The sequence below is a fragment of the Clarias gariepinus genome, chromosome 16 (genome assembly GCF_024256425.1).
Source record: "Clarias gariepinus isolate MV-2021 ecotype Netherlands chromosome 16, CGAR_prim_01v2, whole genome shotgun sequence".
NCBI classification, from domain to species: Eukaryota; Metazoa; Chordata; class Actinopteri; order Siluriformes; family Clariidae; genus Clarias; species Clarias gariepinus.
Window position 1 is genome coordinate 679,436 of NC_071115.1, and position 11,478 is coordinate 690,913.

The 11,478-nt window shown below is 43.4% G+C and overlaps 2 protein-coding genes across 2 annotated transcripts; both read right to left on the reverse strand.

Annotated features, from left to right (window-relative positions):
* Positions 1 to 433: 433 nt before the first annotated feature.
* On the reverse strand, positions 434 to 3,970 carry si:ch73-248e21.7 (mucin-5AC). The gene is made up of 2 exons (XM_053514072.1): positions 3,688 to 3,970; positions 434 to 2,604 (listed from the first exon to the last, which is right to left on the reverse strand). The coding sequence occupies exon 2, from the start codon at positions 2,246 to 2,248 to the stop codon at positions 947 to 949; it is 1,302 nt and encodes a 433-aa protein (XP_053370047.1). The 5' UTR covers positions 2,249 to 2,604; positions 3,688 to 3,970; the 3' UTR covers positions 434 to 946.
* A 4,558-nt stretch (positions 3,971 to 8,528) lies between these two features.
* Positions 8,529 to 11,220, reverse strand: si:ch73-248e21.5 (uncharacterized). The gene is made up of 2 exons (XM_053514183.1): positions 10,980 to 11,220; positions 8,529 to 10,743 (listed from the first exon to the last, which is right to left on the reverse strand). Exon 2 carries the CDS (start codon positions 10,733 to 10,735, stop codon positions 8,879 to 8,881), a length of 1,857 nt encoding a protein of 618 aa, XP_053370158.1. The 5' UTR covers positions 10,736 to 10,743; positions 10,980 to 11,220; the 3' UTR covers positions 8,529 to 8,878.
* Between the last annotated feature and the right edge of the window lie 258 nt (positions 11,221 to 11,478).

The following is an 11,478-nucleotide window of genomic DNA, read 5'->3' on the forward strand; positions in this document are numbered from 1 at the left end:
GTTAACACAGAGCTTACACTTCCCTGCGGTTTCTCAGTAACATGATGTAACAAGCTGTGTGTCTTATAAACCTAAAGAGAGAGAAAATAAAGATGAGGGAATGACAGTTTATAGCTGCTGTAACGTCAGCGAGAACTCGTGTAAATGGATAGAACAAACACTGTCACATCTGCCAGTTACTATTTAAACTAGTGTTAAAATTATAAGAGTACACACACTATACGAAAGCCAATGGCTAATAGATTCCAAATATCGAGCCAGAGACCTGCCCATGTTCTCATCTATAGTCTTTAAGACACGCCCACATTGCTCTTATTTTAACATACAAGGTCAAAGACCACATCTTCTGCACAAAACGTCTGTATTGCAAGTTAAATACACACCTTATTTTTTAGTACATCACACAAATGTAGCTCTGTATTAGTTTTAAATGTTTAATGAAATAATTAATGGACATAATTAAAACAGCAGATGTGACGCTGGATCAAACAGCTGTATCTGATGAATAAAAATGACATAAAGACACAAACGCCCTCAGCTTGTGTTACTGCTGTGAGTGACAGCGCGGGCGTTACTCAGGTCTGATAGAGGACAGCTGTTTATTATATACAGGGGTATTTTCAAAAGTACAAAAACAAAAAAAACAGTTCAATATGAAATTTATCTCTAAAAGTCTGTGTGTGTGTGTGTGTGTGTGTGTGTGTGGAGCAGAACACGAGTCTTGGCATTTACTAACACAAATAAACAAGAGAATACAAAAATATACTTTTTTTAGTTTTTAGACATTTTTTCAAGTTTTGTATGAAAAAGTGGAATTTAAAAGAACATCATATTTATATAATATATATAAAACTTATAATTATGAATTGTTTTATAGCAATACAATATTATTATTATTATTATTATTAATTATTCCTCCTGAGTCTGTGTCCACATGGATCAGATTTCACACAGCGGTCGTGAGACAGAACGTTTCTCCTCCGTTAAGCTCCGCCTCTTTGGCGTCTGTCTTTTCCGCTCCTCCTGTAGCGTCTGCGTCCTCGCTCTTTTCCGCTCCTCCTTTAGCGTCTGCGTCCTCGCTCTTTCCCGCCTCTTTTGCTTTCTCCTTCCCTTCCTGGTCGATGAACAGAAGAGGTTCTTTCTCCTCCCACTTCTCGGCCTCAGGTGACCCTGGCCGGCCCACACCTCCGTTCTCCTCCACAGCCACGAACGTGCTGAGCCCCGTCACCTCCGCCCCGTCCGTCTTCTTCTCTTCTCCTTGTGCGTCACCTTCCTCCATACCCTCACAATCCCCGCCTCCTAATGGCATAGGCCCCGCCCAGACATCATCATCCGTGCCTTTCTTTTTCTTGGACCTCTGTCCGTTCGCGTTTCCGAAGCTCTGCTTGCCGCTTCTCTTCCTGCGTTTCATGATAATGGCCATGACACAAAGCGTTGTTGCTATGCAGAAAGCGACGAGTGCTATGATCGCGATGATTAGCCAGTTACTTTCCTTTTTGGTATCTTCAGGGCTTTGACTGTTGCTCGTGTCATGTCCAGTGTTGATGCTACTGAAGCTGATACCAGTGCTACTGTTGGTGGGTGACGACGTCTCCTCAGGTGATGGTGTTGTAGTCTCCTCCTGGGTGGTGGTGATGATGGTGGTGGTGGTGATGATGGTGGTAGTGCTAGGTGTGGGGATGGGCGTGGTTGTTTGTGCAGTGACAGTGGTCTCTACCTTGTCATGACTAGCAGGTGTAGATGTAACATCTGGTGAAAGTGTGGTTATGGCTGTTGGCTCAGGAATGGTTGGAGGTGGTGATGAGGTCTGAGGATCCTCAGTGCTGATTGTTTCCTCCACAGGCTGTAATGTGGGTTCAGCAGGAGCAGCTAACGTGGAGGGGTTGTACGTTGTTATGTCTACCTGAAGGGCTGTAGTCTCCGGAATGGTCGGAGCTTTTGTCGTGGTTGGAAGCTCTGAAGTTGTCATTTGTTCTTTTGATGTTTGTGTCACTTCTTCAACCTCAGTATTAATATTTTCCATGGTAGAGAACTTGTCTTCAACAAGGGTAGTGCTCCTAACGGTCGTTTCCTTAGCAACTGTATGGACATGGCTCATACCAGTGCTGGATTCTGTCACCTGTGAGAAGACCGTGTTCTGATCGGCTGGCATGCTCGCGGGCCCTGTACTCGCCTCCTCTGCGTTCAGGAGCATAACGTCTGGTCCGAAGACCAGCGAGAAGACCAACGTGATGAAGATAAGGTTCATCCTGTTTCACTGCAGCTCCTTGCTCAAGATTCTTGTATTTCTATGTTTAGCTGAATCACAGTGAGATACGATGGTTTCGGGGACGTGAGTTGAGCTTCAGGATTTCCAGAAGATCACATCTGTAGCCTGAGGGTTTTTTTTCTGCAGAGATTTAAATACGTTGAGGTTTTATTAATAACCGTTGCATTTCTTTGCCTCATTCAAGGTTTAGTTCCCTTCTCCGCGCTCTGAGGTTAAACTTGCATTAATCTAGGCCGGAAAGACACAACTCTTCTCTTCCTCTTTCTCCCTCCGTCTGTCTCTCTCGTTTTCTTCGTTAGTGCAGCTGGGGTGTGGTGCAGAAGGTAAAAGAGTTTCTTAAGAAAGAGAAAGAAAGTGAGGATTAATCAGAGCACCGGTGTGAAGATATAAAACTGGAATTCTTTAAATGAATAACTACATTACGCATCACATCACAAAAAACGACTCCTGAAGCTCTTTGTGCTGTTAGAGTTTAAACGAGGAGATGTTCAGAATCAGCACATAAGCAAACGAAGAAATGAAATCTCTTTGATCTTTTGGTTCATAACCAAAGCCATGTTCAGTTCAGTAAAAACTCAGCAAGATCCAAAAAGAACGTTCATACAGTGTTCTAATAATGATCCAAGCACAACCCCCTGTGGACGTTACGGCAGCGTTGTGAGGACGTTCCTAAGGGTTATTTAAAACGCTTCTAACATTTAAACAGTGAATCTTAAAGACTTGATGCAACACGTGCTTCAGACCAAAAGTTTAAACAGGAAATCTTTTTTTTTTAGTTTCATCTAGAACATCATGCTCCTTTGTTTGGATCAGATCAGATGATTATCAGGGTATTAAGCACAATATTACAGATTAAAAGTTACTTAAAAAAAAAAAAAATATATATATATATATATATATATATGTGTGTGTGTGTGTGTGTGTGTGTGTATGAGAAAATAAAGGCCAGGTTGTGTGTTCCAGACCCAGGCACCTGAGGAGCATGCTTCACAGCTCATCCTCACACCTAAACACTCTCTCACGTTTGATTCAGGAAACGTGCGTTAAAATGAAGCGGGTCGAGTCCCTGAGCTGATTATCGTCGGTATTGTTGGCGGCCGTCAGACCAACACTTCTCCTCCTCGTGTTTCATAACAGTTCTTCGAAACCAGATTCTTCTTCCTCAATTTACTTGAAACGTTCTGCGTGTAACGGACAGTTTCTTCTCGCGTCGAAGCGCGTGCAGGATGGAGCCGCCCGCGCGGTCCTCAGGAAGCTCGCGGGTTCGTTACAAAGGAAATGTCGAGCTTTCAGCATCGGTTGCGTTCCAGAGCTCGTGCTCTCCACCTGGTACACGTTTCTCACACGTGCACACGTCACCTGATCCTGTCACAGGTGCTACAGCATCGGCGGTTTATCGTCTTGAACGTGTTTCTTACCTGCATGAGTGAGACGTGGCTCCGCCGCCGCTGCCGAGTCCGACACGCTTCTGTCACTTAACGAGTCTCACACGTCTATCGATTAGCCATATCCTCCTCCTGCTCCTCCTCTCGGCCTCTAACGTCTAACTCTCTCTGTCTATCTGTGTGTGTGTGTGTGTGTGTTTTCCTGTAGCTCTGTGCCTTAGTATGTGTTCTGCCCCTGACACACAGCACTGAACACACACTCTTCTGTATTGTGATGAAGTTTAGAGAAAAAAGAGAAGCTGGATGGGAAGCTGGGTGTGTTGAAACACGTGAGGTTTTGTGTGTGTGTGTGTGTATGGATGGGTGTGTGTGTGTGTTTTAAACGTCTATTTTTTTGCTTCATGTGCAAAAGTCTGGGAGGATCAATACAGACACACACACACACACACAGGGTGGAGTGCAAAGTGTGAAAATGTGCACTTGATCTCGGAGACTCGTCCTCATCCTGCATCCTCACTTGATGCATGATCCATCAAAGTGCAAATCAAAAAAGCTAATGTGTGTGTGCGTGTGTGTGTTTGTGTGTTTGTGTGTGTGTGGTGGGGGGGGGGGGGGTGTTCGTGTGTGTATCAGTCTGTGTTTTTCACACTGACCACAAATGACTCAGTGGTAACCCGGGTCTCAACCAGTGGAACATTTTTACCTTCCTGTAATGCTGTCTGATGTTCGCAGTGTGTATCAATTACATCAAGACAAAGATATATAGACAAAGATGTGTGTATCACAATGAAGCAGTGTGTGTGTGTGTGTCTTGGTGGGGGCCTGTGGAACCTGTTGGACATTACTGGGGACTCTCTGGAGGAGTTCTGTCGCCAGCACTTTCACATCTCCACTCAGAACCGTTCCGAGCGATCGCGCGGTGCGGCAGGAAGCCGTCAGGACCCTGACCAGCATGGTGTGATTTTCTCACGCCCCTGATGTGTAGCGTTACACCCTGGAGTGACTTCAGTCTCAGATCAGATATAGAATGTTGAAATGTCAGACGTGTTCTTTGTCCATTACATCATCATCTAAAGAGAGAAGTGCGCACTCACACTCTGTACATTTGTAAGTGTTTGACTAAGAGAACAAAAACCAGCTGTGCTCTCGCTCTGCAAGGGGCAAAAGTCTCTCGTACACTCTCTCCCGTCAATCACAGGGACACTAACCAATCCCGCGCATCTGTGAGCTCGCGCATGCAGAAGAGGGCGGATAGCGCTTTCCTCTGCTCCGCCTTGTGACGCAGCCCGAGCAGCAGATCCATAAACGAGGCATCTCAGAGGAATTCTGTATTAACTTTCATCTTTCATCTCAGGGCGGAGCCAGGAAGGAGACAGGAACCGAGTAAATTAGAGAGAAAATTTGGGAAAGTTTTCATTGACCGACAAGAAGTGCGTGAGGGATTATTTTTGGCTAATATGTTAGCATAATCTGATATCAGCAGAGAGATCAGATACGATGAGGTTTTTCCTCATGTGGATGCGAGCGAGAACTCATTCCCTGTCATCACATCGAAATTACAATTTTTACATATACTATACATTATTTTTCTCCCTTTCCACTTTATCCCGTTAACGTTTTCCTGAACTTTCTGATAGAGCACATTTTGAGTCTTTCTATCATATTGAAAACGTGTTAAAAAAAACCTCACCTGAGTGAGCCATCTCTACCAATCGGTCGATGTACAGTATGTTATGGTAAAAACAGACAAAAAAAAAAACAGTAGATGATGTTGTGCCTTTACACAGGATTCCTTTTCAATTGTTTTGGATTATACCAGAACATATGTGCTGCTGCAATACAACACAAAAGGGTAGCATTTTTATGTGGCTTTTTGGTACTTGTAAACATTTTTGTACTTTTACCATGAAGAAACATCTTAACCGTTTGGAAGAGGCCAATACTTGGGTGTGGTTAAATGCAGAGGTGGAAAGTAATGAAAGACATTTACTCATATTACTGTGATTGAGTAGATTTTTTGTGTAATTCTACTTTTTAAAGTAGTTTTTTAAAATTTGTAATTTTACTTTTACTTAAGTATGTTTTGTTTAAAGTATTGTACGTCACTACATTTTAAATCATATTCATTACTGAGTAAAAAATAAATAAATGTAAATGAAAAATAATACAAATAATACAACGGGGAAGGAAAAAAATTGCACCCCGGAAACCACTGCACTGATTGATTGATGGGCGTGGAGAACAAACGCGCTAAATTCACAAGAACCATGGAGACGGACAAAACAGATGCCAGTGATGCAGAACCAGCTGAAAGTGAAATGGCAACAAATTCCTATGAAGCAAACCCCTGGTCATATTTAAGCCACCACTTTGATTTCAAGCACAACAAAGGAAACAGATTTATTATGCAGGGGTGTTCCATTACCACAACCCCCCCCCCCCCCACACACACACACACACACACTCCCCACCCCCGCTGTTAAAAAAAAAAAAAAAAAACTCAGTAACTTTTAGTCTGAGTAAATTTTTAATGAGCCACTTTTTACTTTTACTTGAGTAGATCTTTATAAGGGTAACTTTACTTGTACTTCAGTAAAAGTTCACTAAAGTAACAGTACTTTTACTTAAGTACAACAGTTTATTACTCTTTCCACCTCTGCTTAAATTAATAAATAAATAAAATTCATTACTTTTATTGTTGCACCAAAACACACATTTAGCTTTTTTCCTTAGAAACAATGTTTATCGAGTTGAGGACTAGAACTTTCCTACTTCTGTATAAGAACTGTGCAAAAACGTCGCAGGTGTTCCATGAAGCACTTTATATCCCAGTGTAACCTGATGATTAAACTCAGACTCAACCTTTTCATGACCCAAAGTGATGTTAGCATTGTCCCCTGTGTTACCTGAGCGATGTTTGTGTTAGCGTAGCTCACTGATGTTTTAGATGTGATAGAGAGACCGGACTTAACTCTAATGATTTCACAGGGGCTTTGATTAGCGATTAGCTCATCGCGTGCTGTTTGAGACATGCTGGTAATTTTACAGCTCCAGTGTGTCTTCCTCTTAATTCATCAGCACAAAATAAGAGAAACATGCAACTCGGCCATTTCCTCTTTTTCGAGTTCCTTTTGCACACACACACACACACACACACACACACACTTACTGTAACGCTCTAACGGCCCTGATGTAAAGTAAATATAATCTGCCCGTGTCTGCTGCAGTGTCACTGCTGACGGATGGAGGTATAAGTTTCAGGCCTCTTATTACTTGTTCCTGCATGGAAGGAGTCTCCAGTTGCAGTTGTTTGTAGCAGTCAGATGTAAAACAGACATCCTCAGAACAGAAAGGTTTATGCTGGAAAAAGAATCAACTTTCATTGAATGTTTCCTGTAACAGCGTGTCAGAGCATCCGTTACGATGTAAGATCAGACATCAGACTGCAGAAAAAAGTGATCTACGTGACTACGAGTGTTAAGTGTTTGTTGGTGCGAGACGTGAGTTTCAGAAACTGTTAATCCCCCGAGAGTTTCACAGATTAGTGTCTAGAATTTACACAGAATGATGTGGAAAAAAAACCACCCACCTGGTGAGAGGGGAAGCACCTCGTTCCTCAGAACAGTCAGAAGAGAACCAGCTTTCGAATGGATTTACTCAGATTTATGAAGGGGCTGTTAATCATTACATCTTCAGTCTAACCCGTAACATTTACAGAAACCACAGCGATCCCACGTACACAAGCTCTCCTGACGTCCACGTGGGCGTGATGCCTCACCGAGCAGGGTGCGTTTAAGATAATCCTGAAGAACATGCCCTCAACTTTAGCTTTAAAGCCCAATCATGTCAGTTATACACCAAGGTATTGATGATGTGAGTAATTCCACGACCTTTGACCTTATGCAAAAGAGCTGCTTAGCAGTGACCGGGCAATAACAGGTCAATAACTCTGTCTGGACGTCTCTCTGAGTGTTTTTCTCTGTTAAGGATTTTGCAGGATTGTTTTTTTTTTTTAATAGTACAAATGAGCAGAAATGTTTATCATTATACATGTTGATGTAAAAAGATATAATAATATTACGAATAATAATTTAAACTCCTGACGCACAGGCTCTAATTTTGTTTAATTTTAAACCTAATCAATTTCTATAAACAGGAAGGAGTTTGGCGAGAGTAATACCCTACAAAGAGATCCACTCACTGTGGTTGGGACAAACTGTGATGTCATCATACAGAGACACCGGGGTCACGTGAGGTTAAAGATGATCTCTATGTTCATGAAATAGGGAAGCGTAAAATTATTTCAGGACTGTAATAGTATAAAATAAATACAGTGTAGGCGAAAAACAAAAGTGACATTCTTGTTTTGAAATGTGCCGGATGCATCATGTACATGTACCCTGAAATACTGAAGATTAATTTAAGCAAATTTAAAAGAAAATTTAAAAAATGTATTTAAATTGCATTAAAAAACACACACCCTGTGTGCTTGTGCTTCTTTAAGTTCAGCTCTGCATCAGCCCAGATTTTTCCAAAACTATTAAAATGATAGGAATTACCTAAAGGAATGTTCTTATCATCGTTATATAAGAACACAGAGCTGTGAGAAGTCTTCAATAAGATGAAAGTTACACTTCCCTTAATCACACACCCCCTAATCACACACCCTATAAAAAACAAACCCTCTAAACACACACCCCATAAATAACATGCCCCATAATCACACACCCTATAAAAAACAAACCCTCTAAACACACACCCCATAAATAACATGCCCCCTAATCACACACCCCTTATTAAAAAATACAATTATGTAACACACAGGTATTTACATACAGTTTATTGAGCAAAACACACAAATATAGTGTGTGTGTGGGTGTGTGGGTGTGTGGGTGTGTGTGTGTGGGGGGGGGGTGCGTGTGGGTGTTTCATTGTAAACACCCTAAGGCTGAAAACACACTAGCAGTACACTCAACACTACACCCTATTCAGCACATGCACTATTTTGGGTGTTTTGTTGTTTTCGGCCGGTCCAGTGTTCATAAACTCCCACAGTGCATTGCAATCAGAGGTCAAGTACAACCCTTTAGAGGTCCCAGAATGCACTTGATCTTTATAGATAATAGGGTGTAGGTTTTATTTTGGACACACTCTCTCTCTCTATCTCTTCACCATCTTTCTGTCTCTCTTTGTCACTCTCCATCCTTCTCTTTTCCTCTCTGTCTCACTCTTCATTGACTTCACACTGTGTCTCCTCTTCATGTCTCCCTCTTTCCTTCATGTGCCAAAACTCTGTAATGTCCTTTAGTGTCACCTTCGGCTGTATCCACGCGTCCTCCTCTGCCCCCGCCTGTCTCTCTTTGTTCATCCTTGTTCTCACCTGTCTCGCTCGTTGTCTTCTCTTGCCCTCCTCCACTACGTCCCCATTGGCGTACCAGAACTCCACTCTCTCCTCAGCAGATGAGCCCCGCTCTGCCCACAGGCTCTGCTTCTCCTTTGCTGCTGGTCTGTGTCCTTTTCCGTCCTTCCGTTCTCGTCCCCTGATTCTTGCCCTTTTTTTTCTAACAGACAGGCGCACCCACAGGAACACGCTCAGGCCCAGGAAGATGGACGCGATCATTGCAAGACTCCAGATTGTGATGAAACATACCAGGTTTGAGAAACGGCGAGTCTGAGACGAGGAGTTGGCGAAGCAGTTTGTCCAGTCTGGTGTCTCTGTCTCTGATGTGGTGATGTTCTTGGATGTGGTGGAGTTGGAGCTCCAGAGGCCTTCAGTGTTTGTAGACCATGTTGTATCTCTCCAAGTTGTGTTTGCTATGTCATATATGGTTACATGACTTGTTGCTTGAGCTTCTGTGGTCTCCTGTGTTGTCCACGCCATCATCTCTGTACTAGACACCAAGGGTTCGGTTGTCCATTCGATCATTTTCGAAGCAGACACCAGGGGTTCCTCTGTGTTATTTTGTGTTGTCCACTCCATTGTCTTTGTACTATTTGTAGACACCAGGGGTTCCTCTGTGTTCTCCTTTGTTGTCCACTCCATTGTCTTTGTACTATTTGTAGACACCAGGGGTTCCTCTGTGTTCTCCTGTGTTGTCCACTCCATTGTTTTTGTACTATTTGTAGACATCAGAGGTTCCTCTGTGTTCTCCTGTGTTATCCATGCCATCATCCTTGTACTATTTGTAGACATCAGAGGTTCCTCTGTGTTCCCCTGTGTTGTCCATGCCATCATCCTTGTACTATTTGTAGACACCAGGGGTTCCTCTGTGTTCTCTTGTGTTGTCCACTCCATTGTCTTTGTACTAGACACCAAGGGTTCCTCTGTGTTCTCTGTGGAACTGCTTGTAGTTTGTGTAGAACCACCTTGCATTGCTGTGCTATTGATTTGTCCTGATGTTCCTGTAGGTGTAACAGTTTTCATGGTGTCATCAAAAGGTGTTCGGTTTGTAGAAAGTATCTCTGGATAACTCCAGGTTTCTGTTGTAGCGGGAGTTGGACTTTGGTGATCTGTTGTTGGATAACTTCCACTAGTAAGTGTTGCATCAGTCTTGTATGTTGAGTGAACCAGTGGCACCGTGGTGGTGTTTGCTTCCTCACTATCACTTGGTCCATCTCCTGTCCAACTCATAGATGTTTGGACATCATGGTCCGACTGGGTGGCTGTTCCAGATGTTGAGATCGCAGCCATTTTCTGAACGTTTATACTTGTGCTTTCAGTGACGGTTCCTGTTTCTTGATATTCCGTCAGGACACTCGTGGTGTTTTCAGAGACAGTCGTCTCGGTGAGCCTCGTGATGTGTTGCTGAGAGACGCTGATCGTCACGTTTCTCCTTTCGTTCTGCACCGGGCTCGTGAATTTGCTCAGCTCCAGCGTGGGTGCCTCAGCTGCTGACACTGGTGTGGTCATCACTGCTGCTGTTGTTGTTGTTGTCTGGACATTGTGGTTTGCTGTGGGGTTTTCTGAGACTGTTATGGAAACATCTGTCTCCTGTGCAGTTAGCAGGCTTTCATGAAGTGTGCAGAGAGTTAGAACCTGAACGAACCAAACGCTGAGAGACACGGCGCTCGACTTCATCATGATGGGTTCTAGAAAACAGAGACTTGAGTGAGAAATAGTTTTGAGAAGCTCTGGCACTTCTACATTCTCAGAGGTTTCAATAAAACACACACACACACACACACACACACACACACACACACGCGCGCACTCATGTCTAAGTTGTCATAACAATGAGCTTTTGAGCCGAAAGTAAAACAAAAGTCAGAGCATAAGAGAGTAAAAATAATCAGTGTGAAACCGGATGGCACACGGTTCTACTCACAGGAACTCCAGAACCCTCCAACTTGCTCGTTGATATTTCACCGCCTTTCATCCGAACAAACTAAAAAGAAACAAAAACTTTGCGTCTCATGTCCTCGTCTCTTCCCCTTTCTCCATGGTTTCCTCTTTTACACATGCAGCGCTTGCCACAGATGCTTTCTGGGATGCCTCTCGCCGCCGCCGCCCTCAGCCCTCCCCGGCAGACTCGAGGAGGAAATGACTGTTTGGTTGCCATGGCGACACTGAGATGAGGTGAGAGGTGCAGGGAGGATGTGGTCTTGTGGTGGCTCCGCCCCATTTCATCCCTCGGCCTGAGTGCAGAGAGGTTCAAACATCCGGTTGACTCATAAGACAAGAAAAAGAGAACGCCTTGCAAGTTTGCTCAGGTCACGTCAGGTGGCGTGCAAAAGTTTGTACGCCCCCTGTCAGGTTTTAGGTTTCACTTATTTGAATTTTTTCTGGTAACTGTGTTTGAATTCTAATTAAGTAAAGATCTTTAG

What these genes read in the sequence shown, in the direction of transcription:
- si:ch73-248e21.7 (XM_053514072.1), bottom strand. Translation starts at nt 2,248, where the DNA reads ATGAACCTTATCTTCATCACGTTGGTCTTCTCGCTGGTCTTCGGACCA.
- si:ch73-248e21.5 (XM_053514183.1), bottom strand. Translation starts at nt 10,735, where the DNA reads ATGATGAAGTCGAGCGCCGTGTCTCTCAGCGTTTGGTTCGTTCAGGTT.